This window comes from Suricata suricatta, chromosome X (genome assembly GCF_006229205.1).
Source record: "Suricata suricatta isolate VVHF042 chromosome X, meerkat_22Aug2017_6uvM2_HiC, whole genome shotgun sequence".
NCBI classification, from domain to species: Eukaryota; Metazoa; Chordata; class Mammalia; order Carnivora; family Herpestidae; genus Suricata; species Suricata suricatta.
In genome coordinates this window covers 13837942-13861870 of record NC_043717.1, presented here as the reverse complement: position 1 = coordinate 13861870, position 23929 = coordinate 13837942, and the positions used below count along the sequence as shown (strand labels likewise).

General features: G+C 46.2%; 2 protein-coding genes across 2 annotated transcripts in view; one reads left to right on the top strand and one right to left on the bottom strand.

Annotated features, from left to right (window-relative positions):
• Positions 1-931: 931 nt before the first annotated feature.
• RS1 (retinoschisin 1) lies at positions 932-23301 on the top strand. Its single transcript, XM_029930146.1, has 6 exons — positions 932-983; positions 9961-9986; positions 10835-10940; positions 18315-18456; positions 20855-21050; positions 23149-23301. The coding sequence occupies exons 1-6, from the start codon at positions 932-934 to the stop codon at positions 23299-23301; spliced, it is 675 nt and encodes a 224-aa protein (XP_029786006.1).
• CDKL5 (cyclin dependent kinase like 5) overlaps positions 13051-23929 on the bottom strand; it is a 193340-nt gene continuing 182461 nt past the window's right edge. Inside the window, exon 19 of the mRNA XM_029930145.1 lies at positions 13051-13229. Within this exon, the coding sequence (XP_029786005.1) occupies positions 13144-13229 (86 nt within the window). The 3' untranslated portion in view covers positions 13051-13143. The remainder of the gene's footprint in view (positions 13230-23929) is intronic.

Genomic DNA, 23929 nt, shown 5'->3' with positions numbered 1-23929 from the left:
TCGTTTTTAAGTGTACAGTTCAGTCATGCTAAGTATATTCACATTGTTATGAAAAAGATCTCCGGAACTTTTTTATCTTGCAAAACTGAAACGCTGTACTCGTTAAACTCCTGTTTTCACCCAACAACTTTATTATTAGTGGCTGTGTAATAATGAATGATCTCTAGCACTGTTGTAAGTATATACATAATCGTCCCATTTGAACCTCTAATTCTGTGAAGTAGGCATTATTATCATCATGTTCTAGATGAGAGAGCTGAGGCATAGAGACCTCAAGTAACTTGCCTTAGGTCACAGAACATGTGGCCGAGCTGAGATTTGCACTCGTCCTGGCATGGGAATCTGTGCTCTTAAGGCTACCCTCAGCACTGAACCCCTAACCTTGTCCATGTAGATTGTTTCCTAGTTTTCGTTACGATAAATAACACAGCAAGGTACCTCTCTGTGTGTAACTGTCTCCCCCGTCTCAAATGGGGTATTTTCATGAGTGAATAGGTATGAAACATGATGCCAAGTTGCTTTCTAAAAAGGGAATCCATGTCCCTTTCACAGAATTTGACAATGTCAGTGCTTATTTGGCAGGAAATTGCTCAAGGTCACCCCCTAGAAGATAATGGCAAAGAAAGGATTAAGACCTGGGTCTTCTGATTGTAGTTTTCATTGCCCTCCACTGCTTCCCTTCAGTTTAAAGATAGCATGAAATACCAGTCTCTTCCTTTGCTAAACCAACCTCAGTTGACATTAGATTCTTCTCTGAGACTTCCATGTTGAGGCAGGTAACTATGTGGGTTAACTTAGTAGGGCTCAGCCAAATCCCTAAGAACTAAATGGAATAAGATGCTTAATGAGGCCAGTGCTCAAGTTAAGCTCCTGCTCCTGAGGAAGCTCTCCACTTGGATAAGGTAGAGCTGCAGCCAAGGGCAAGGGGAGAATGCCACGCAAGATAGAAGGCTTCTTGTTTTTACTTCTCTTCGGCTATGAAGGTATGTGCTGTCCAACCAATAGCATTTATCAAATACTTAATAATACAATTGCATGATTAATAGCTGATTAATAGAAATGCAAAATGAATAATTAAAACATCATTAATTAGCAAGGCATGCTAATTAATCAAGACACACTGTCAATGAATAACAGTTGTCTTTATGTGGAAGTGGAACTCTTAGTCTCTCACCACTGGCTTTCCGGTTCTCCGAGGAGCCTTCTAAAGTTCAAGGGATGCTCTAAATGGGACAGAAAAAAGGAAGGGTCTCAGAAATCATAGAAAATAGCTATAAATTGCAACGACTGCTAAGAAAGTGTGGTGTATCCTTGAACATCTTTAGGAGTCAAAATTAGAGTGATTGTAGAATTTAATCTTCCAAACTAGGACGCTATAGAGAGTGGAAGAGGATGCTATTAATAATTCTGCTGGGACAACAGGTGTAAACCAGGACTGTCCCGGGCAAATCAGGACTTGAGGTCACTCTCGTTCAAATATGGATTAACATAACACGCCAAGTACCACTGGAGTCTAATAGAAAACATAATCCAACCGAGAGGCAGGAATCTCCAAAGACTATAACACTCGATCATTTTAAAATTTCTAAATATGGCCCTGGCAGGAGTAACATGCTTAAAAAAGGAGAAATTAAAAGCACATCATTCAGTTCAACGATTAAATTCTCTCTCAGTCTTTGAAATAACACTCCTTCATGCTTCTCTCCAGTCTCAAGGACCTGTTAGCTAAGAATTCCTTTTCAGGTTCATTCTGGACATTAGCCATCAGTGGAATGGCCTCTTCGGGGTTATTTATTGTTGTGTGTCACAGGAAGTAAATTAGGAGGGCAGGAAGGAGGAGGCCTCTCCACTCTGCAAATGACCCGATGGACGTTTCGGATTCAATGACACAACTCCCACAAGCAGAGTCCAGATTCCTGGTTGAAATCACACTCCTCTCTGCCCTCTCGTTAGATGTTATCGGTAGAGTACGTCCTTTGATGATCTCCCATTCTCATGACTTTTGTTAGTCACCTTTCTCAGTATTTGGAAAGATCTGTATGAATGTAATCCCAAGGTCATTTTGCAAACCCAAATATATTTCTAAGTAGGGATCCTTTAGACCAATTGTCTGGGTTTTTTTCCCCTCTTTGCAATGAAAAGTCAGCAACTTGTCCCAGTAACTCTTAACACTTGAAGATGTGTTAGGTGTTTTGTTGCTTTTCCTTTACTCCTTGCCTCTCCGTCAGCAAGAAAAATCTAAACAGAGCCTTTCAAGGCCTAGATTCCAATACCTCTGGTTCTCTGATAGTCAGAGGCCTCACCCTCAAATTTCTGTGTGATGGGCATTGAGATTCATTCATCCATCCATCCATTCCCTCTTTTGTCAGCTCGTTAAAGAACCCATCCCTGAGTTTCTGCGATGGACCAAGCATTGTGTAAGAACTTGACACACAGGGCAGGTCTTTGTTACTGTCCCAGTGCTGAGTCTACCCAACTGGGAAGCCCTATAAAACTTTACCAACTCATTTTGATAGTAGACCGGCCCTTTTGGGAGATATCTGTAATAAAACACACACTGTCTGGAGGCACAGAGCACAGCATTATTTCCTGTCCTAGAGCTTACCGATCTGTGTGCATGGCTGAGGGGCTCCAGGAATTTCCATGAAGAGCAAAAAATACTCTCTGTCTAGGCAGAATGGAATGTGGTCCACGGGGTGGTCTGGTGACCATTTTATGGTCCGTGTGGCTTGGCAACCTATGCGTGCTCTACCCTGAGCTAGAGGGGTGTTTGAGAGACAGAGAAAGATGACAGGATGTGGTTGCTGTATTTAATCAGCTTCCCATCCAGATAGAGAATCGAGGCCAACGCACATGGGAAAGATGTTTTCTATTGCACAACTTGGAACCTGAAGATAAAGGTCCTTTGTCTAATTTATTTTTCACTGTTTCTGTTCCACAGTGGCAGCAGCTCCTTATTACAGTGAAATAAGATAAATAGATTGACTCCACTTGGGCGTTGGAGGAAGGTTCATTTGGGAATGCACAAATGAGCGCAGCAAAGCACTCCCGGCATCCATAACAGAGGCAGGCTTCTCTTTATCTTCCACTGGACGTTTTGGATGCAATGCAAATGATGGTTTTTAAAAATCCATCTTATTACAATATATAGGTCTATGGCTTGTTCATTTTATATATATATATATACATACACACACACATAATTAAGCTACATCTTACAGGTGTATCTGCTTCACTGGTGTGTCAACCATCAGGGACACAGGTTTGTTCTTTTTAAGCAGCTTTATTGAGATGTAATTTTTAAACAATTTTTTAAATGTTTATTTTTGAGAGACAGAGAGAGAGCAGGGGAGGGGAGGGGCAGAGAGAGGGAGACACAGAATCCGAAGCAAGCTTCAGGCTCTGAGCTGTCAGCACAGAGACTGATGCAGGGCTCAAACCCACAAACCATGAGATCATGACCCGAGCCGCAGTTGGATTCTTAACCGACTGAGCCACTCAGGCACCCGGAGAGATGTAATTTCTGAACCATTAAAGTCATCCATTTAAAGTGTGCAATTCAATGGGTTTTAGTACATTTCTAGATTTGTGGAGCACACAATCCAATTTTAGAACATTTTGTCACCTCCTAAAAGAAGCCAGTAGACATTAAGCCCATCTCCCCCTCTCCCCAGCCCCTGGCAGCCACCAATCTACGTTCTGTCTCTATAGATTTGCCTATTCCGGACATTACGTTTAAATGGAATCATACAACATATGGTCTTTTATCTTTCCCTTCGCATATGTTTTTGAGATTCATCTGTGTTGAAGCATGTACCCATGAATATGCTTGTAGCCAAAAATAGCAACATTTTCACACCAGAACAATTTCCTTCTTTCTCCTTCTTCGAGAGGGACATTACTGCAGCATGCTGTTTTCTTCCTCTGTCTTACCCTTATTTCTCAAGTAGCTGCGAAGCTAGTTACTGACAGTTTTTGTCATTCATAATTTTATGCTTTTCTCCTTGGCTTCATCTGTTTCCATGGGAAGGAAGGCTCTGTATTTAGTGACATCCATCAAAAGAACTAAAAGGGTCTTTCCTGTGTGTGTCTAATACCCACTTTTCCTCTTGAGCTTGGAAGGTACATTTTGAGAAATTGCAAGCCTTGCATTTTCTTGCTGCAGTAACGGGTTTCCCCCTTGGGCAAAAGGGCAAAATGAGCCCCTGTTGAATACGTGTAAGGTCAGTGCGAGGGGGACATCTCAGGCGCTCCAGTGGAAACCCAAACCGTGGGGAGGAATCTCGAGAACAATCGAAGGAGGGAGAAAACCATGCAGCCACATAACCAAAATCTTTTCCTCTTTCTCCTTCAAAGGCTGACCCATTTTCTGTCGCTCATTCCAACAATGCTATTTTCCGGCATTATAAAATGTGCTCGTCAAGCAGCCTTTTGCGTTTGTTTGCCGGCGTTTGGTGATTAAGTCATTCTGGGGGCCACGCAGCCACGCGGCTGCTCCCTTCGTGGCTGCTCCCTTCGTGGCAGCTTTTCCTGCAAAGTGTTTGCTGTGCTTTCTCTCTCTGCTCATTTCCACGAGGGCCCGGTGCCTCAGACCCCCAGGCTGCCTAGAGAGAAATGCTTTCCCATTTCCAGGGAGTGGAGCCCGGGAGGGAAGAGACATCAGAAATCTGCTGCACATCTGACTGCACACCGGAAGTGGCTCCGAGACCAGGCCTGCCTCTTAGGACTTTTCCTCTCCACAGCGGCTCCACCTCCCCCTCTTCTTGTTTGCCTTCCGCTTTCTTTCTGCAGAATGCAGAACCCTTCCAGGGCCCACCCGTGGCCCCGGGCAAAGGGAAAGGCCCTGAGGCCACAGCCATTGGAGGGCTCACATCTGAACTTGGGTTTGCTCAGCTGCAGCTACATAAACCCACCTCAGTGACAGATGCAGCCTCTGGACCAAAGTGATTGGATTATCAAGGCCACACTCAGTGACCAACAGGCCTTGGCTTTGACCCCCTGCCCCCAAAGAGGATCTTGGCACAGGTGATGTTTGCCCGGCTGACAGGGCCTTTCTGTATTTCAGCCCTGCCCAGCTTCCCTCCAAGCGGGGGTGGAGCCAAGCACCTCCTGAATTAATGACCCCAAATCCACTAGGTGCCAATGGTGCATCTGCTTTGCAGTTCTTGGGGAGCAGCTGCGAGACTAAGGCTGTGGGCTCATGTGTGCATCACCTCCAAGGGGCACAGGTGTTCCCCAGGCCTCTCAAACGGAACATCTTCACGCCATCCCCCCCACCCCACCCCGTTCCTCCGGAGCCTTCCCTTCCCCCAGTAAATGGCAGGTCTATCCTCCCAGTGCCTCAGCCTTGAACCTCGTTCTGTCACACCCATGTCATCTGTCAGCAAGTACTGTTGGCATTGCCTTCCAAAGACAGAATCCAGCCACTTCTTATCACCTCCGCTGCCACCACCTGGGCCAACCTTCCATCAGCTCCCTTCTGGATGACGGTTGCTTGCCCTGCTAGGCTCTCCACTTCCAGCCTTGCCCCAAACGATCCAGTCTACACCCGGCAGCCAGAGGGAGCCTTATTAACAGTGATCTGTCTTGTCCCTCCTCTCCTCGAACCCTTGTGAGGGCCTACCCAGGCTGAATGCCAAAGTCTTCAGGTGCCCACAAGGCCCTGTACGGATTGCCTCCCATAACCCCCTCTTCATCTCCTAAAACCCTCTCTTCTTCCCTGGCTCCAGCCCCGGAGTCTCCTGGCTCTGTCTAGAACATGTCAGGTACCTACCCACTCAGGGTCTTTATACTTAATATTCCCTCTACCCAGAATGCTTTGCTCACAGGTCTCTGACCTCTTTCAGGTGTTTGCTCCAACATCACCTTCTCACTGCAGGATATTTTATTCATTCATTCATTAGCCGTTACCACCCCCAACCTAGACTATGTACATCCTGTGAAGGTGGGTACTTTCCTATTTTGTTAACTGCTATATCCCCAGCACCTGAAGCCGGGCGTTGACTCTAGTAGATACCCAATGAGTATTAGTAACTGAATAAATGCTTTGGGGCCAGTCACTATCAAGTATCTTTTATATTAATTTCTATCATCATACAGGTGCTTAGACAAAACTGTGCACAAGAAAGGGGTGGGGTGTAGAGGCCAGAGCAAGTGTCCATGGGGGGCAGAAAGAGTCCTTTTCACAGGGAAGGGGATAAGCTGGCTGAAAAGTTGGGAGATGAGGGCCTTTAAAGCCAAGAAAGCAAAGTCCCGGAGGCATGAAATAGCCTACCACATGTGATGAATTGCAGGTAGCAGAGGAGAGGCAGGCGGGACACCCATCAAGGCGATTCCTTGAAAGACACATTATTATCATACTTGTTTTTGGCCTCAGGAAATGGAGGGATGTGGCCATCCACCGAATAAATGTCAGAGATGGAGCCTGGACCTTTGCACTGGGGACCCACCAAACGGTTTGGAGCAAGAAAGTGGCCCAGTCGGGTCTGCAGTCCATTCCATTGGCAGCATGAAGGGTGGACGAGGCAAGGTCTGTCTTCAGCAGGGAAAGCGTCCAGAGAGAGAGAGCAGGAGCCTAACACAGGCAGGGGCAGCGCGGGCAAAGAGGATAAAGGCCCCTGGAAGACACTGGCTGTGGGGGGTTAGAGGAAAAAAAGCAATGAAGACAAATCCCAAGTCTCTAGATGCGATGCCAAGTGAACAGTGAAGCCATTCAGTAGGATAAGAAATAATGGAGAAGAACAAACTGAGGGAGGTTGTGAGGACTTGAAGTATAAAACATTTAAGTAGGATGTGCATACAGAAAAGTACAGGTAAGCGTACAGCTCGGTGAATTTTCACTACTGAACACAGCCGTATGACCAGCACTCAGATCAAACAGCAGAAGGCTGCCAGCCCCCCGGATAGCCACCAGGGCTTCCTGCCTGTTGCTCCCTGCTCCAAGTGTGACCAAGACCCTAACATCTAATGGCGTAGATTACTTTTAAATGGATTCATACGTGGTGTCCATTTTAGCATGTGACTTTCCACCCAGCCCTGTTTGTGAGATGCGGCCAGATTGGGGCGGACGCCGAGTTGCAGGCTGTCCATTTTCCTTGCAGTATAGTGTTCCACGTATGCATTCGCCACATGTACTCATTCTACTCTTGATGGACATGTGGGTGTTTCCAATTCGGGGTTCCTACAAATACTGCTGCTGGGAGGAATCCGGCACAGGTTTTGGTTAGTTGGAGAACATACACAGGCCTTTCTGGCCGGTAAATGCTTAGGAGTAGAACTGCTGGATCATAGGACACATGTAGGTTCAACGTTAGGACAAGCTGCCAAGTAGTTTTTCAAAGAAGTTGGACCAACTCACATCCCCACCAGTAACATATGGGAGTTCAGGTTGCTCCATGACCTTGTCAAGACTTGATTGTGTCCAAGTTTAGATAGTAAGAGACACCTATGGGGAGATACCTGGTAAGCCATTCAAAGCAGGAATTGGAATCTCGGGTTTAGCAACACTTAGGAGGTGGGAGGCAGCAGAGCTCTCGGAGAAGACTGAGGCGAATAGTTAGAGTGAAGAGAGAACCAGGTGAGCTGTGTGATGGAAGCTAAAGGAAGAAGGAAGGGACTGAGAGCACACTGGAGCATGAAGTAAGGTTAACTGTTGGAAAGAGTTCTTTGCATGTGAAAATAAGAAGTCATTGGTAACCCCTTTGGTAACACAGGGCTTGGTCTCCAGCCAAAATGGTGCTTCAAACCTTCACTGCTACCGGAGAGGATTAATTCTGCCCCTAGCAGGTGGGCCAATGGATCTCTAGGAATGAATAACCGGTGACCGAGGGCCCAGGAGAGACAGCAGTTTGAGACTGCAGGGGAGGGGTAGCCCTGAACTGCGCTAAGAGATATGCTCCCCTTAACTCCCACTGCAGCCTATGCAGAACCTGGTGGAGTACTCACCGTGTGCATGGTCCAGTGGTCTGTCTTCTCACGGTCCTCAAGCCCCCTGTGGGCACAGAGTGAGACTTCCATGTTAGAAGGCCCAGGCCCTGGGGCAGTGCCAGGCTCAGAGTGGACAGGAAAAAGTGGGTGGCAGGATAAGTAAATTTGTATTATTTAAATGAAGGCACAGTTTGAAAAACGATAGCTTTTATAATTATGATACAAAAGATGCGACCATTCCTTTACTCCCTGTAACAATCTGAAAGGTTTGGGGTTTTTTTTTTCTTTTTTTTTTTTTTTGTGGGCACCAGATTCAACTTTTAGATAGGAAAGTGGTTAAGGAAGGACTTTTACTTCCTACTGCATACACTCAAGTTTTGGTCAAGATTTTTATAATAGGCATGTATTGCTTTTATAATCAGGAAAGAAATGAAGATACCCATTTTGTTGAAAATGGGAAATGGAACTTCGGTACTGCCTAATGGATCTTCTGCTGTGATGAAAATGTTCCGTGCCTGTGCTGTCCAGCACGTCAGCCACTAGCCACGTGTGGCCAAGAAGTACTGAAATGTGGCTGGTGTGACTGAGCAATTGAATGTTTAATTTTATTAATTTAAATGAATTTAAATGCAAATAGCTTCATGGGACTAGTGGTTACGCATTGGGCAGCAGAGTTTAAACAATCAGTTTATGCTAATGTATACAAACTCTTTTCCTATTAAATTGTGCGTTCAGGGACGCCTGGCTGGCTCATTTGGTTAAGCGTCTGACTCCAGCTCAGGTCATGATCTCATAGTTCATGAGTTTGAGCCCTGCATCGGGCTCTGTGCTGACAGCTCAGAGCCTGGAGCCTGCTTCGGATCCTGTGTCTCTTTCTCTATCAGCCCCCACCCTGCTTACGCTGTCTGTCTGTCTCTCTCTCAAAAATAAATACACATTAAAAAAATTTAGGGGAGCCTGGTTGTCTCAGTAAGTTGAGCGTCCAACTTCGGCTCAGGTGATGCTCTCACAGCTCATGAGTTCCAGCTCCATGTTGGGGTCTGTGCTGATTGCTCACAGCCCCGAGCCTGGAGCCTGCTTTGGATTCTGTGTCTCCCTCTCTCTGCCCCTCCCCTGCTCCTACTCTGTCTCTCTGTCTCAAAAACAAATTAAAAAGCTAAAACAAATTGAAATTGTGCATTCATTCTCTTTATTCATACTTCTACAAAGATAGTTTATATGTTAGTTTTATGTTAAATTTTACATACTTAGTTTTCCCACATTATACAGTATTTACAGTTTGTGATTTGATATTTCCTGTACATTATAGACAAACCTTAAAAAGATTTTCTAAACAATTTGTTAATCCTAAGTAACCTAAATGTGTCAAGTGCGGGACCTGAGGGGTGGGGGGGTGGGGGTTGGGGACTAGGAATCAGCTCCTGAATAGCACGTATGACAGACACTAGGGGTGCTGATGCTGATGCTGCTGAGGAAACAAGGTTAATAAGGTAAAAGCTAGCACTTAATGTCAAATTTAACAGTGTAAGTTGTAAACATCGTTTAAATAGTAGGTTCTCAAATATGTTTTTAAAAACACACATAGAAAAAAGACTGGAAAGGTTTATATGAAAATGTTAACAGGGTTGCCTTTGGTGATAAGAAATACAGGTACTTTTTTTTTTCCTCTTCGCTACATGACTGTATTTTCCAAAATTCTATAAAGAACAAAAATCACACAGGCACCTGGCTGGCTCAGTCATTAGCGCATGTGACTCTTGATCTCGAGCTCTTGAGTTCAAGCCGCATGCTGGGGGTAGAGTTAATTTTTAAAAAAAATAATGATCCTTCTCTGTTTAATTTTACTGTCCCTGGTTTCTCAGGATCTGTGGATGTTTTTCTGGCATACATTTACTTTGTTTAACTTCTTCCAGAAGGGACTTTGTTAACTCTTATGTGACTATTTTCATTTCACTTTTCCATGTAATGTATCATCTTGTTTAATTTCTGTTTCTTTTTTAACTTGATGCTTTCCTCTCTTGTCCTGTTGCTTAGCCACCCTGGGATTGTCATCTACAGAGGTATGTTACAGTTCTTGAAAATTTTCCTAGCTCGAAATAATGTTTAGGCTGATCACTCTTTTTTTGTTTTGTTTTGTTGTTTTTAAAGGTACCTTTTAAAGGTACTTTATTCTGGTGGTGCCAATAGCATATTTTACCTGGGCAAATTCAAGATTGGTGTTTTAATGAGGGAATGCAAGTAAACCAGGTCTTAATTCAGGTGGTGCAATCATGAATCTGTTACCTTTTAAAAATGGATCCCTAAAAGGGACCTGCAGGAGACGTGAGGAGCGTGACCTTGAACTGGCTCCCAGTTGCCCCGAGGGCAACCCCTGAAGAGAAGTATAACGGGGTGAGCAGTGTTCCCTGCAAGGAGTGTCTGTGAGATTAGGAGCTGTCCGTCCACAGTGGCGGGCATCTGCTTACCTGGACTCAAAGACAAGCGGCAGCTGTATGTCTTAGGCCTGAATTCATATGCCAGTCGCGCTGGCGTGGTGCAAAAGCAGCCACAGAGTACAGGTAACGAATGAGCAAGGGTTCTGAACACAAACGTTTCCAGTGGCCTTGACTGCAGTTGCCTTTGACTGTGATTTTCCGTTCTTTTTTTTCCCCCTAAAAGTTTCATACATGGGACATTGTATTTTTATAATCTTTTAAATGTTTATTTTTGAGAGAGACAGAGCACACGCAGGGGAGGGACAGAGACAGAGGGAGACACAGAATCAGAAGCAGGCTCCAGATGCAGAGACTCGAACCCATGAACCGTGAGATCATGACCTGGGCCGAAGTCGGATGCTTAACCGTCTGAGCCACCCCGGCAGCCCTGACTGTGACTTTTCTGACACTCGTTCCCCTCTGGCTTCCCGCAGGATGAGGCTGAGGACCCCTGGTACCACAAAGCATGCAAATGCGATTGCCAAGGAGGTGCCAATGCCCTCTGGTCCACTGGCACCACCTCCTTAGACTGTATACCAGGTGAGTGTCTCCTCTCCTTAGGCACCAGAGCCTTGGGGTGTCCTTGGGAGTAGTCTCTCCTCTGCCTCTCCCCCCCCCCCCCCCCCCCCCCCCCCCCCCCCCCCGGCAGAACTAACCCCCCTGAACACTGTGCTCCGGTTTCCTGCAGTTGGCCTCTGAGCGTCAAATCACACAACGGCCACTGCTCCAACATGCCACACTGATGTCCAAAAACCGTCCTGCGTCTCTCCATGGCCTGGGTAGACGGTGAGATGGCACCTATTTTTAATGAAATCGACTCATGGAAATAACTTATGAAAATAAGTCGATGGCAGAAGGCAGGGCGTTTTGAGCAGAGGACAGACAGCCTTTTGAGTCAGAAAGACCAGAGTTGGAATCCTGTCTGCCTCACTTCTTAACTCTGGGACTCCCACTTTGGTGTTTTTCTGTCGAATGGAGGTTCTAGTACCTGCCCAAGGGTTTACTGCTCACTGAACCACCATGTTCCTCCCCACATTCCAGCCCCCTAGAGTCATGTGGTGCCGCAGGAGCGGTTCCGGACGAAGTAAGCAGTGTCCCTTCCAAAATGAACATTTAAGGGCTGGTACTCGAGTCTCCGGCTCTCCCTTCCCTGCTAGAGAAAGCGGTTTCTCCTTCAATGCGGCTCCCACGAAATTAGACGGAGCAGATACCCTGCCAACCCTTAACGGACGAGTCACCTGAGTGAAAACTAAACCTTTCTTTTGTTAAGCCTCTAAATCTCCAAGACAATCTGTTTGGCAGCGTAACAGAGCCCTTCCTGGCTAACATGAGCATCTTCCTGCAAGGTTCGCGCCAGCAAACTCTGTCTGTAAAGGACCAGATGCCACATATTTGTGGCTTTGCAGGCAATAGGGTCTCAACTCCTCAATTCTGCCTTTGTAGTATGAAAGCAGCCACTGACGATATGTAAATACATGTGTGTGGCTGTGTTCCAATAAAACTTTATTTACAAAAACGGGCGTTGAGCCACCTTTGGTTTAAGGGCCATGGTTTGCTGACCCCTGCTCCAAGGAGTTATTATGAGGAATAGATGGGGTGAGGCATGAAAGCACCTTGTGTGGTACCTGGTGGGCTGTAGCTTCATAAAGGTCAGCTCCTTTTCCTCCCGCCTCCGGAGAGCTCACGCTCTGACTTCAGGGGCCCAGAAAATCCTTGCAACACTCAGTGCTTTCCACGACTCAGAGCCTCTTTTGCCTGAAACTGTGTTTGTCACCTTCTCCAGGGTTATGACAGTGCCAGGCCAAGTCATTCACTTTACATAATCACCTAATAATAGCTCCGCTAGAGACAGTGTATGTGTGTGTACGTGTGTGAGCTTCTCTTCATTATTTCATTAAATTTGCATTAAAATAGCAAATTGTGGGGGAGGCAGCGGAGTCTACAATTGGCCTTTGCTGCCTCCGCTTTCCTATTTACTAAAGGGGTAGGAAGTGGTTTGTGAACTAAGTCTGTGGGAAGGGAACAGCAGGGCCCCTGTTGTGAGGAAAGCAGCAGTGCTGTGTGGTGTGGTGGGCTTGTACTGGACGCCCCACTGGGCCCGTGGCAGGAGCTCCTGCAGCCATTATACATCGGTGTGGTCTGCCCAGTCAATATTGGAGCACCCTCCTTCATAATCCATTTAAAATTCAATGCCACCCTGTCTCATCATGTGCCTTTTATGTGCCAGGGACTGATGCAGAGACAAAAAAAAAAAAAATGAAGGCATTATCTCCTCTCTGAAGGACTTTCCCATGCCGTGTTCTCTTCACTAGAGACACGATGACCCTACTGGAACTCTGTTCCAAGCTCTTTCTAAAACAAAACAAAACAAAACAAAAAAACCTTGAAAAGAGATTTTTTATGCAGATTGACGTCACTGACCCAATCAACTGTGAAGTTGAGGAGGGATGAGTGTTTGAGGAATGTGAAGTTCACTGGGGTCCCTCAAGCTCTCTCCGCGAAACACTTGCCATGTACTTGAAGTTCTGAAATCAGAAATCCTCTTAGCTGACATATTCTCCACTCCCTACCGTCTTCTGTTTGTTTTCCCTTTTGTTTTATTTTTTAATAGTGCAGATATTTCCGGGAAGGAACAAATACAACCTAAGTGTTAAATGGTTGACTCATTGGTGTTAATTGGGTTTTTCCACGAAAGAGATGATTCAGGGCAGAGGGACTAGCCGCCCATCAGTGCCTCAGATCCTCAATGGAATGTTAAGAACGCTGGTTGGTCGCTCTGGATCCTGAGACTCGGTGATTCCATCATGGGCCGCCTTAGGAAAGAAGACCCTAGAAGGTACAGAAGGACAGGAGGGAAGGTCACTCAGGGCTGCCCGGAGGCGCTCTCAGGTGCACATTGACTGTTACAGGCTGGTGGCCCCACCCACAGAGGAGAAGGTGCACTGTGGCCTCCTTAATCTTCATTGTAACACTATCAAAGCCACTAAAAGGTCTGTCTTCCACAGTTAGCTAAGTTACCTTGGCACTTGGAGGAGGAAGAAAGTAAGGAAAGTATCCAAACCTAAGAAATCCAATGATTAATGAATGCTTTACCTTTATTCTAGATTTTATATTTCTATATTATTTTTGAGTTTCTACTCCATTCTATAAACATTATTCTATTTTCTACTATGTTGTCATATATGTTCGAGTCTAATACATATGTATATTAATATTCATGTCTCTCTTGTCAAGAACATCCCTAAACTCTCTTTGTATTTCTGTAGGTAAATGTTCTTTATAACCACGTCTGGCCTTCATGCCTCCCAACTGAGAGATTATCTAGTGCGTAAGAAAGGCTAGTATGTCACGTATAGTCTGGATTAGCAGCACATTGTGAACATGCCTTTAGCCATGTAATTATCAAAGCATCGCTCAGAAAGAGCCACTGGTACCACAGACAATGTAGGTTTTTCCTTAAAATGAATGTATAAACATTCTTTTTCTACTTAGGCTTCATAGCTACCCTAACAAACTTGCGTTGGGCAGAAAACGTGGGAAGGACGTAGTCCGCGTCAGCCTGATGAGGCTGCCCTTCATTCCTGCAGCAACGTTATTCGTGTTGCTTAACCCTACTTTATACTCAATCGGCACTTTCCTTTGGATTAGGGCAGTAGGTATTCTCTGGGCTGGGCAACCTCTATTTCCTCCCTGAGCTTTCCGCTTCCTGTTTCTGCTGTCTTCTCTGCTTGTTCCCAGAGGCCACCCAAGATGGCGATAACCTTTGTTCAGCCCTTCATTCACCATCCAGTCAATAACTATCGAGTGCTTGGCATGTGCAGGCATTCTGCTCAGCTCAGGATAGAATGGTGAGCCAGACAGCCCAGGGGAGCTGATAAATAATGACAAGGATGAAGAAAAAGTGACAGGAAGAGGGTGCCCACGGAGTCAGCTCTGGGTGGGAAGGGGAAACCAGCAGAGACCTGAAGGATGAGCAGAGGTGGTGGGGTGAAAGGGGAAGAGAGGGGACAGGACTGTCACAGGCTGAGGGAACAGCCTCAGTGAGGACCTGCGTGAGGATGAAAAGGGAGCTCAACCAGGACCGTGGAGGGAGGAGGAGAGGGAAAAGGAGCAGTCCGGCAAAATGATAACATAACTTGAAACAACTTGACCGCAGTTTACCCCACAGCGCACAGAGCGTGAGAAATGTCACTTTTTCTATTTTTCCAAGTTTAAGTAACTCCAGTTCAAGTCCTCCTCATGGCCAGTGAGGAGTCTAAGAGTCTAAAGACTGGACTATTAAAGGTCCTTCCCCTCGCGTTGAACTACATGACACTTCCTCGGGTTTGCAAGGGCTGCCTGGGGGCAGGGCTCAGGTTCAGGCTCAGGCTAGGTGACAGGCTTCCTGGCTGGCCCACAGCCCCACTTGAAGGCCAACACCTCACCGGGGGCTCTTCTCCCTCTGAACCAGGCTCAGCTCAGCTCAGGTGACCTTCCCAAGTCTCTGAGGGTGTCCAGAGCTCAGGGCTCCCTGGTCCCATCAGTGGTCTAGCCCCTCAGAGGAAGCATGCCCCTGCTGAGCTCAGGCCCCTACCATGAACACCCCTCTTTTCCCCAAAAGGGCCAAAGCCCAGATTCTCCAGTCCCCTCTTCTAGCACAATCAGCTAATTTCCATTGAGGCCTAGACCTTCCAAATCCATAAATCTGAGACATGCTATGCAGTCTGCAGCCTTTCCTCCCCTAAATCACATGCACACACATGAACACGCACACACACACACACACACACACACACACACACATACACACAAGTATGGGGCTTATTCTTCCTGGAGCAAGAAGAACCCAAACCTCTAGATACAGGAAGCTGGCCTCTTTCTTGGGGAGATGTACAGGGGATGAGGGGGCAGGACAGAGTGGGAAAGGGAGTTGGATTTCTTCCCAGGTGAGTCTTTACCAGAAAGACAAACACGACAAACTCAAGAAGATATCAGTATATTCCCACGAATACATCCTATCACACCAATATAATCTGTTGCTCTTGGCCAGGCACTACAGGCCCTGCTCTACAAACATGATTTCATGTAATCCCAGAGACGTTAAGGAAGCAGATGGTGCTGTTGGTCCCATTCCACAGATAAGGAAATTGAGATCCAGAGAGATTAAGCAGCTCCCCTGAGCTCACGCAGATGGTGGGATCCAATCCCAGCTCACACTGATTCTAAAGAGACATTCTTGACCTTGGCTGACCATTACAATCCCTTGTAGCTCTACCCTGAACCTGGGTCCTACTCCAGGCCAATGACATCAGAATCTCTGGAGGAGTGACCTGAACAGTAGCACTTCTGTAACTCCCCACATGATATCCAGGTTAAGACCCATCAGATTGTCTCTGCTTTGTGCCCTCGGCCACACCACTGGTTTCTGAGTTAGCAGCTGGGTGGGTAGAAGCACCAACACCTGACAGGAGCACGGTACAGGGCCAGGCTTGGGGCTTGGATACTGAAGGGCTCAGTATGGAACGTGTGGGGGTGAAGCATCTTTGGGTCACCCAGATGGAACTGTTCACCTTGAAAATGGACAATGGGACAAGGCTTGGAACCTGGGAATGAGGCACTGACTCCGAGCCGGGCGGAAGCCATGGGGACAGTGAGATCATCACTTTCCTGGAGAGTGGGGGCAGAGTCCGTGTCTGGACAAGCCCTCACCGGCCTCCAAGGCCACTGCCACTGGCTAGGTCTCCCTAGGTTTCCAGCTCACTCTTAACCATTACATGGGCAAATCAGAAAGAAATGGCAAAAGAGATTTAAAGGGAAAACAGAGAAAGAGCAAAATGCCAAGAATAAAGCCATCAGGAGCCCCTCTGCTCCTTCCCTCCAAGCTGGTGGCCCTGGAGCAAGAAAAGGAAGATTCAAGATGGAGTGGCCTTAGAGACACCCACAGGTAGAATTTAAGTGACAAACTCAGGCCCGACTGAAACCCAGCTTTCTGACGCTGGTGTCTTGTCCCACCTTCTGGTGGCATGGGCTTATCTTCCAGGTCAGAGGGGAATTGAGGAGGTAGAGGAGCTCCAAGGCCATGGGCACCAGGGCCCTGAATCTGCCGACTAACAGATCCCTTCCCTGACAGGCCAAGGTTTCCCAAGTGTGCTTGTTAAAAATGAGGCTGCTCCGGGGGTGGAAGAGTGAAAATGGCATCTTTAACAAGCCATCCTGATGATGTGACTGCACAAGGCATGATCAGGTGGCCCATAAAGCACTCCTGTCCTCTCTCCCGGGAATTCCCATTATTTTAGTACGCTCCCGAAGCCTTGGGTACTTGGTAAACTACAAGTGCGGTCCCTTCTCCTCCAGCCCCACTGAGCAAGAGCTAATGGTGGAGGTTAGGCCTTTTCTTTTGGTGCATCGGGCAGAAAGGCAGTGAAGCGTCCCTGGTCAGAGGCCTGAAGCTGTCTTTCTGTCATCAGTCTCTGAGGACAGGGCATGACTGCCTCTGTGGGCATTCTGGTCTCGGGACTCATGGCATTCAAGCTTTTGCAAGCTTCATTCAGTTTTAGTGACTTTGGAAAACTATCTTCCAGAAAGACCTCAGCACTCATTTTACTGTTGGAAAGGGATGACGATGCCCCAGTAAATACCTTCAGCTCTTTGATCTGAACTCAAATTTACACATGGAAAAAAATTTAACTTAACTTGAAGTTTATTGTTCATTTTGGAAAACTAGAAGAATGTATTTGTATAAGTTTACCATTTGTCTTCTATAGAAATTTAGCTAGAACTTGTGTTTGGTTATCAATAAGAGACCCCCTAAAGAATGGCTTATTGGATTAATTTTGTTTTGACTCATGGAGTAAAAAGACTAGGGGTAGGGAGTTGCTTAAGGATATCAGGGCAGAGTCTCTGCACTTCTTTTGGCTTTAGCCCCGTTGTGCAAGATGGCTACCACTGTACCAGCCATCAGGTCTTCTAGGCAACAGGAAGAAAGAAGGGGTGAACGAAAACTGATCAGAAATCGCCAGCAGACATCGTCTTATATCTCAGAGGTCAGAAATTGTATCACATGGTCACTTCTAACTGCAAAAGAGGCTGGGAAAGATTGTCTTTTTTAGCTGCCTAACAAAATTAGGGTTCCTTAGTCAAAAAGAAGGGGAGAACGGATGCTGGGCTGGCAGTCAGCGAAAGTCTGTGACCAGGTAACTCAACACTGAATGTGCTTAGAAATACACGAGGAAAAAAAAAAAGAAGTACATGAGAAGCAGTGGACGGTTAACATCTGAGAACCAGCTTTGGCTATTCTTATTTGGACAAAAACCAGTTCCTTTCAACTATACCTTATTCAGTAGTCACTCAGGTACATTTCACCCCCCCTTTTTTTTTCACCCTTTTTTTCCATCAGACTAGTGAGAAAACTGCAATTTACAAGTGAGAAGGCAGTCTCGATATATAATTGCCCTTCTTGCCTCTCACCGTTGCTTTGTTCCCATAATTAGCGTCATATGCTGCCTGAAGACAGCTAGAGCCCCTGACATCATCATGCCGGACGGCTCAAACTGTATTAATGAGGAAAACAAAGAGTATGGCATTTAAGTATGATATTTCCCTGTGAACCTCTTGGTTTTTAAAATGTCTTAAGTTTGTGGAGGAGGTGAAGTATTTCTCACCCCCCTGCCACCTCAGGTTGCCATAGAGCCCCTTCCCTCTGCTTTTGTGAATGTGGAGTCTCTATGGCAATCCTTGTACTTCATCTTCACTCTCTTCTCCCAAGAGCAGGGAATAGGTTGAAGACCCATTGTGAAGTGCGCCGACGAGCAAAACATTCTCCACCTACCAAAGCACAAATAGGACAGTCTGACTTGTCATTTCAGTCATGTCGTGTTCGTGGAGTGTTGTTATATGACATGAGTGGTTTGATGCCCGTTGTTTTTCCTTTTCCAGAATGCCCATATCATAAGCCCCTGGGTTTTGAATCAGGAGAAGTTACACCAGACCAGATCACCTGCTCCAACCTGGAGCAGTACGTGGGCTGGTATTCCTCATGGACTGCTAACAAGGCCCGGCTCAATAGTCAAGGCTTTGGGTAAGCAGGGCAGGTGGCTCGGGCGATTTTTCCCATGTGATTTGAAAAAAATGTAAGTCTCTGTAGTAAACAAAAGGCAGAATGCATTTATTTACTCAACAAATATTGACTGAGAGCCTTCCATGTGCTGAGGACTGTGGACAAGCTGGCTGAGGTCCTGGCCCTCAAGAAGCACACAGTTTAGACGGGGAGAGGGACTCTGAACACATAATCACAAACCTGATCATTTAGTGAGAGTGATAAATGCTGTGACGGAGACAAAGAAGAAAGACCTGATTTATTTGAAGTACCAGGGAAGACTTTCTAAGGAAAAAGATATTTAATCTGAGACTTGCAGTTAGCCAGGTGAGGGAGTTGGGGGAGGCAGAATACAGCAGGTACAAAGGCCCTTGGTTGGGAGGATCCCTGAATGGCATGGATGGGGATGGTAAAGGTCAGCCAAGTTCGGGCACATGTGAGATAAGGCCAGAGAGGTTGGCAGAAGTCAGATCATGAAGTCATGTTAAGAATTATGGTCCCTATTTTAGGGATAATGAGAGGACCTGGAATGTGTATTAGTTAGAATACAAGTTTGTACTGCTGTAACAAAGAGCCCCAATGCACAGAAACTTAAATCACATAGAGGTTGATTTCTTGGTCATCTAAAAGTTTCATTAGGCCATGTCGTTTCATTGTTATGACAGCTGATGGTTCAGATTCTTTCTACCTTCTTCTGTCATCCTTCACGCGAAGTTTCTGTCTTAGGGCCCAAAATGGACACTGTAGCTTCCACTAGCACATCTACATTCTAGTCAGTGGGGAGAAGAGCAGAGTGCACAAGCATAATCCTATTGGCTACTTCTGCCCACATCTCATTAATCAGAATTTTGTCAGACTGTCCCACATAGCTGCAAAGGAGACTGGGAAATATGAAGTTTTCTGGTGGCCACATGCCCAGATAAAACATGTTGGTGGTGTTCTATTGCTAAAAGAAGATGGGAAGAGGATATTAGGAGACAATTAGCAGACTCTACCAGAGAAAGGTTTGAAGTTGGGGAGTATCACAATCAGATTTGTGTTGTAAGAAAAATCTGGCTCAGGGAGCCTACATGGCTCAGTCAGCTGAGCATCAGACTCTTGGTTTCAGCTCAGGTCATGATCCCACGGTTGTGGGATCAAGCCTCGTGTTGGAAGCCGTGCTCAGCATGGCCCCTGCTTAAGATTCTCTCTCTCCCTCTGTCCCTCTTCCCTGCGCATGTGCGTGTTCTCTCTCTAATAAAAGAAAAAAGAAATATCTGGCTCCTGTGGGGAGAACTGTTTAGTGGGGGGAAGTAATCCAAGGAAACTAGTTAAGTGAACTAAGGTACCAATTCAGACAAGAACTGAGGATGATGTGGGTCACAGCAGTACCAGTGAAATGGAGAAAAGTAAATGAGAAACATTTGAGACAGAGTCAATAGATGGATTGGATGTTTGAGGTGACAAAGAGGAAGGGACCAAAAATCTCTCTCAGATCGCTGGCATGAACACCCAGGAGGAAGGGGGTAGCATTTCAAAGGATGGATATTGGGAGGAGAGGTTGCGGTGGAGACAATTAGGAGTGTACTCGCAGACATGTTTTGTTTGGGATGCTGTAAGCATCTAGAAGTTGTCTAGACAGCAAATGACTGAGGTTTTGGAATTTAGAAAAGGTCTGGGATGGAAGTTAACATTTCATGAGCCACGCAAGGAGCAAGTCTGGAATTAGAAGAGAAGGCAGCCAAGGACTGAGTCCCAAGAAGCTAATTAATATGCAAAAAAATAAACAAAAACCTCAAAGGGGAAATTACAGGTTTCCACAATTCATGAGAGATATAGCTAAAAAACAAATCAGCTCCCTCACTGATTGGTTTGCTTTACAACTGTCAAAAGCTCTTCCAGAGCCACTTGGCTCAGTGTTCTGCACTGGGGGACACTCTCTGAAGGCCTTGAATGACAGCACTGGAAGGAGATGCAGATATGTATGAAGAAACTGAATTTGGGGTGAGACAGAGAAAGAGACATCAGGAGAGACTAATGAAAAGGGAAGGGGGCTGGTGGGTGCAAAAACCATGCATTTTCACATTTTGAAGAAAGACATACTCAAACACACCCCAAAGGTGATTTCAGCAACACTCAAAGGCACTTTGACAGATCAGTTGAATCTGGCCATTGTTCTTTGGTCAGCGGAGATGCTGGGAGAAAGAGAATTGATGCAAGTGTACCCGAGGCTTCACCCTTCTCGGAGATAAGTCTTTTGGTGCCTAACAGACTGCAGCTCACACTGCCCACACATTGAGGGGCTCGTCGGGCGCTGACAGCCCCCCAAAGGGCAGTGCCTCTCAGGTCTTTGGAGGCACTCCTAGGGAAGGGCTCCTGGTTATTTGCTGTGTCCCTGCAGGTGCGCCTGGCTGTCCAAGTACCAGGACAGCAGCCAGTGGCTACAGATAGATCTGAAGGAGGTCAAGGTGATTTCAGGGATCCTCACCCAGGGGCGCTGTGACATTGATGAGTGGATGACCAAGTATAGCGTGCAGTACAGGACTGATGAGAACCTGAACTGGATTTACTATAAGGACCAGACAGGAAACAACCGGGTAAGTTGGGCTTACCCCAAACTACCTTTAGCTCACTCTCTGGACTTCCCTCCTGTTCCTGCCCTCAGACCACGGACCCCATGGCAAGGGAAGTCATCCATGCTTCTTCCCCACAACGTGGGCTACTCTCTGACAAGGCAGGTGTCTTTTCTTGCTGTATCCTGGGTGCCCAGCAGTTTGTGACTGAGCACCACTCTTGCATGCAAAAGAAATCTTTGTGTGAATTCTCCTAACAGCTTATAGATGCTTGAATAATCAAAACTGGCCATTTGGACTATTCCAGACTCCGTGGACCACTGAACACTTTGCTGCATACGTGTGACTTGACCTATTATTGATGTGGGTACGCCCTTGTCAATTTATGTAGACATGGCCTCTCCTTACTATTGAGACTGACTTCCAGGAAGATCTGGACAATCCAGCACGTTGGCCACTGAATTATGTAAATGATTAAAATGACCACAGCAGTGCAGACACAGAGGAACTTGAACCTTTGAGCAACTTTATATCCTACTAACCTCTAAAGGCCAAGCCCCAAGTCTTGTTCACCATAGACTGAATGCAGTAGGCTCTTGATTAAGTGTGTATATATATATATATATAATCAATTTCTTATATATATAATGTATATTTGCAATGAATTAAAAACCCACTAGCTGTTTGGAAATGTTAACTGTCCTTCTGCCTGAGAGTAAGGACTTCTGAGGGTAATTTGGACATTTAATCAGATTAAGTAGGCACATGCGGCTGAAAATCAGAAGGCTTTGTACTCTGTGATGATAAGTCGTACAGCAAGGCAGTCATGGGGTGAGATTTCAAGGACTTTGAATAGGAAAAACCATCTTGATACTTAGACCTTTTATTTCATTTGTGCTCTTGTTAGCTGGCTTTTCAAAAGGAAATGGAGAATTGTTTTTCAAGTCCTGTCTGCATTTCTGAAGGCCCTGATGGTTCTTTGGGAAGAGGCACTCCGCTCAGGCCTTGTGCAGTCCGGAGGCGCCAGTTCCAACTTCCCTCTTCACCTGCCCCGCCTTGCATAGATTCAAGGGCAACCGGCTGAGAGAAGGTTACGTGGGATGTGGCTATTGGGAAGAAAGGCAAGATCACGGCACACGGGGTCCTTCTTGTTTTGTAGATAGATGAGGCCAATGCGGCAGCCAGATTGTTTGCAGGAGGTAATCCCAGAAAGAAATGAAATGCTCCAGTGTCATGAGGCAGAGCACTACGACTAGAAATTCCGACTGCCAAGAATGATTTGTTTTTGGAAACGCAGCCAAACAGCCACAGCACCTTTTTATGTTATGGCCACTGCATCATGCTACGTTGCGTCCTCCGAAACACGAAGCAGACCCTTTCTCTCCCTACTTTGGGTAGTGCACTCCCCCTTCCAGAATCTTCCCTCTAGTTCTTATGTCTTTTTCTTTTCTAAAAGCAGTTTTCCAAGTCTAAAATGTATTTGCCATTTGTATCGAGGTAGAGATACACTTAAGCTTTGGCTCACAACTTCAGGGCCAGCTCACCAGTTTTTACTTGGGCCTCACTTTGGATACCTTTGGAACAGAATATTCCTCTTGTAAGTGCGATGTGGTCCTTTTCAAAATTTGTCAAAATGCAAAGAATTAAAACACAAAATTGGTGAAGAGAATCAAGAGGCATTTCCCATCAGTGCCATCCAAAAGAACATTCTGTGACAATGAGAATGTTTAGTATCTACACTGTCTGAAATGGAAGCCACTAATCACACATAGCTATTGAGCACATGAACCATAACTAGTGTGACTGAGGAAGGAAATTGTTATCTAATTTTAATTCATTTAAATTTAAATAGCCATGTGTGGCTAATGTTTCCATATTGGCTGGCGAAGTTCTAGATGTCCCCAGAGAGTGACTCGGAGATGCCTAGAACATGCAGGCGCTAACACAGAAGTTCAGATTTCATGGGGAGGGGGGCTGGGGGGGTGGCGCGTATGTGCAATTCTCTGAGCTTTAACCACTTTGACATTTCCCAGACTTAAAATTGGGGGCCAGATTCAGATAGGAATTGTTCTTCCTTTTCCCTCCCCTGATGTGATAGTGATAAGATTCCCTCTCTCCTTAGGTCTTCTACGGCAACTCAGACCGAACCTCCACAGTCCAGAACCTTCTGCGGCCCCCCATCATTTCCCGCTTCATCCGGCTGATCCCGCTGGGCTGGCACGTCCGCATTGCCATCCGGATGGAGCTGCTGGAGTGTGTCAGCAAGTGTGCATAACGCCTCCGCAAGCTCAGCACCTGCCGGGGCGGGGGGCGGGGGGCAGCCTGTAGGGGACACTGACACAACCAGGGTTTGAACAGGGTGACAAACAGGGCTGAGCTTTACAAGCTCTTTGCAATGCAGAGCTGGGCAGAAATAATTTTTTTAAGATAATAGTTTCCAATTTCAATGAGAGAGAAAGAAAAATGAACTCATTCCCCACTCAGGGCCAAAGACAATAAGAACAAAGAAAATGTCCCTAAAAACCATTTTCATATAAAAGCCTAAGTAGCAGGGGTAATTTTCTGCTCTGGGTTTTTTGTGTCTGGTCTGACACTGTGAAAGGTGTGGTCCCAGGAAACACAAAGGAGCCCAGATCATTTAAAAACCCTTTTGCTTTACCCCATTGAAAACAGGAACATTAGTTTCGTGGAACCTTGATTTGAATGCAAATGAGGAGCAAACTTGCAATTTCTCCTGTTTTCACCGAATCAGGACCTTTCATAATTTAGAGCACCATGTACGCAGAGGGAAAGATTTTGGGTGGACCAGTTGGCCGAAAGGAGTACAGTAGTCAGGAGCCTGTGTCCCGGTCTCCTGGAGGCTGTGCACCATCGCCCGAGGCAGGATGGTCTCCTCTGCTCTG

What these genes read in the sequence shown, in the direction of transcription:
- RS1 (XM_029930146.1), top strand. Translation starts at nt 932, where the DNA reads ATGCCACGCAAGATAGAAGGCTTCTTGTTTTTACTTCTCTTCGGCTAT. An exon ending in ACTTCTCTTCGGCTATGAAG is followed by an intron (nt 984 to 9,960) that starts GTATGTGCTGTC and finishes CCTGTTGCTTAG; the next exon opens with CCACCCTGGGATTGTCATCT. An exon ending in CTCCTTAGACTGTATACCAG is followed by an intron (nt 10,941 to 18,314) that starts GTGAGTGTCTCC and finishes TTCCTTTTCCAG; the next exon opens with AATGCCCATATCATAAGCCC.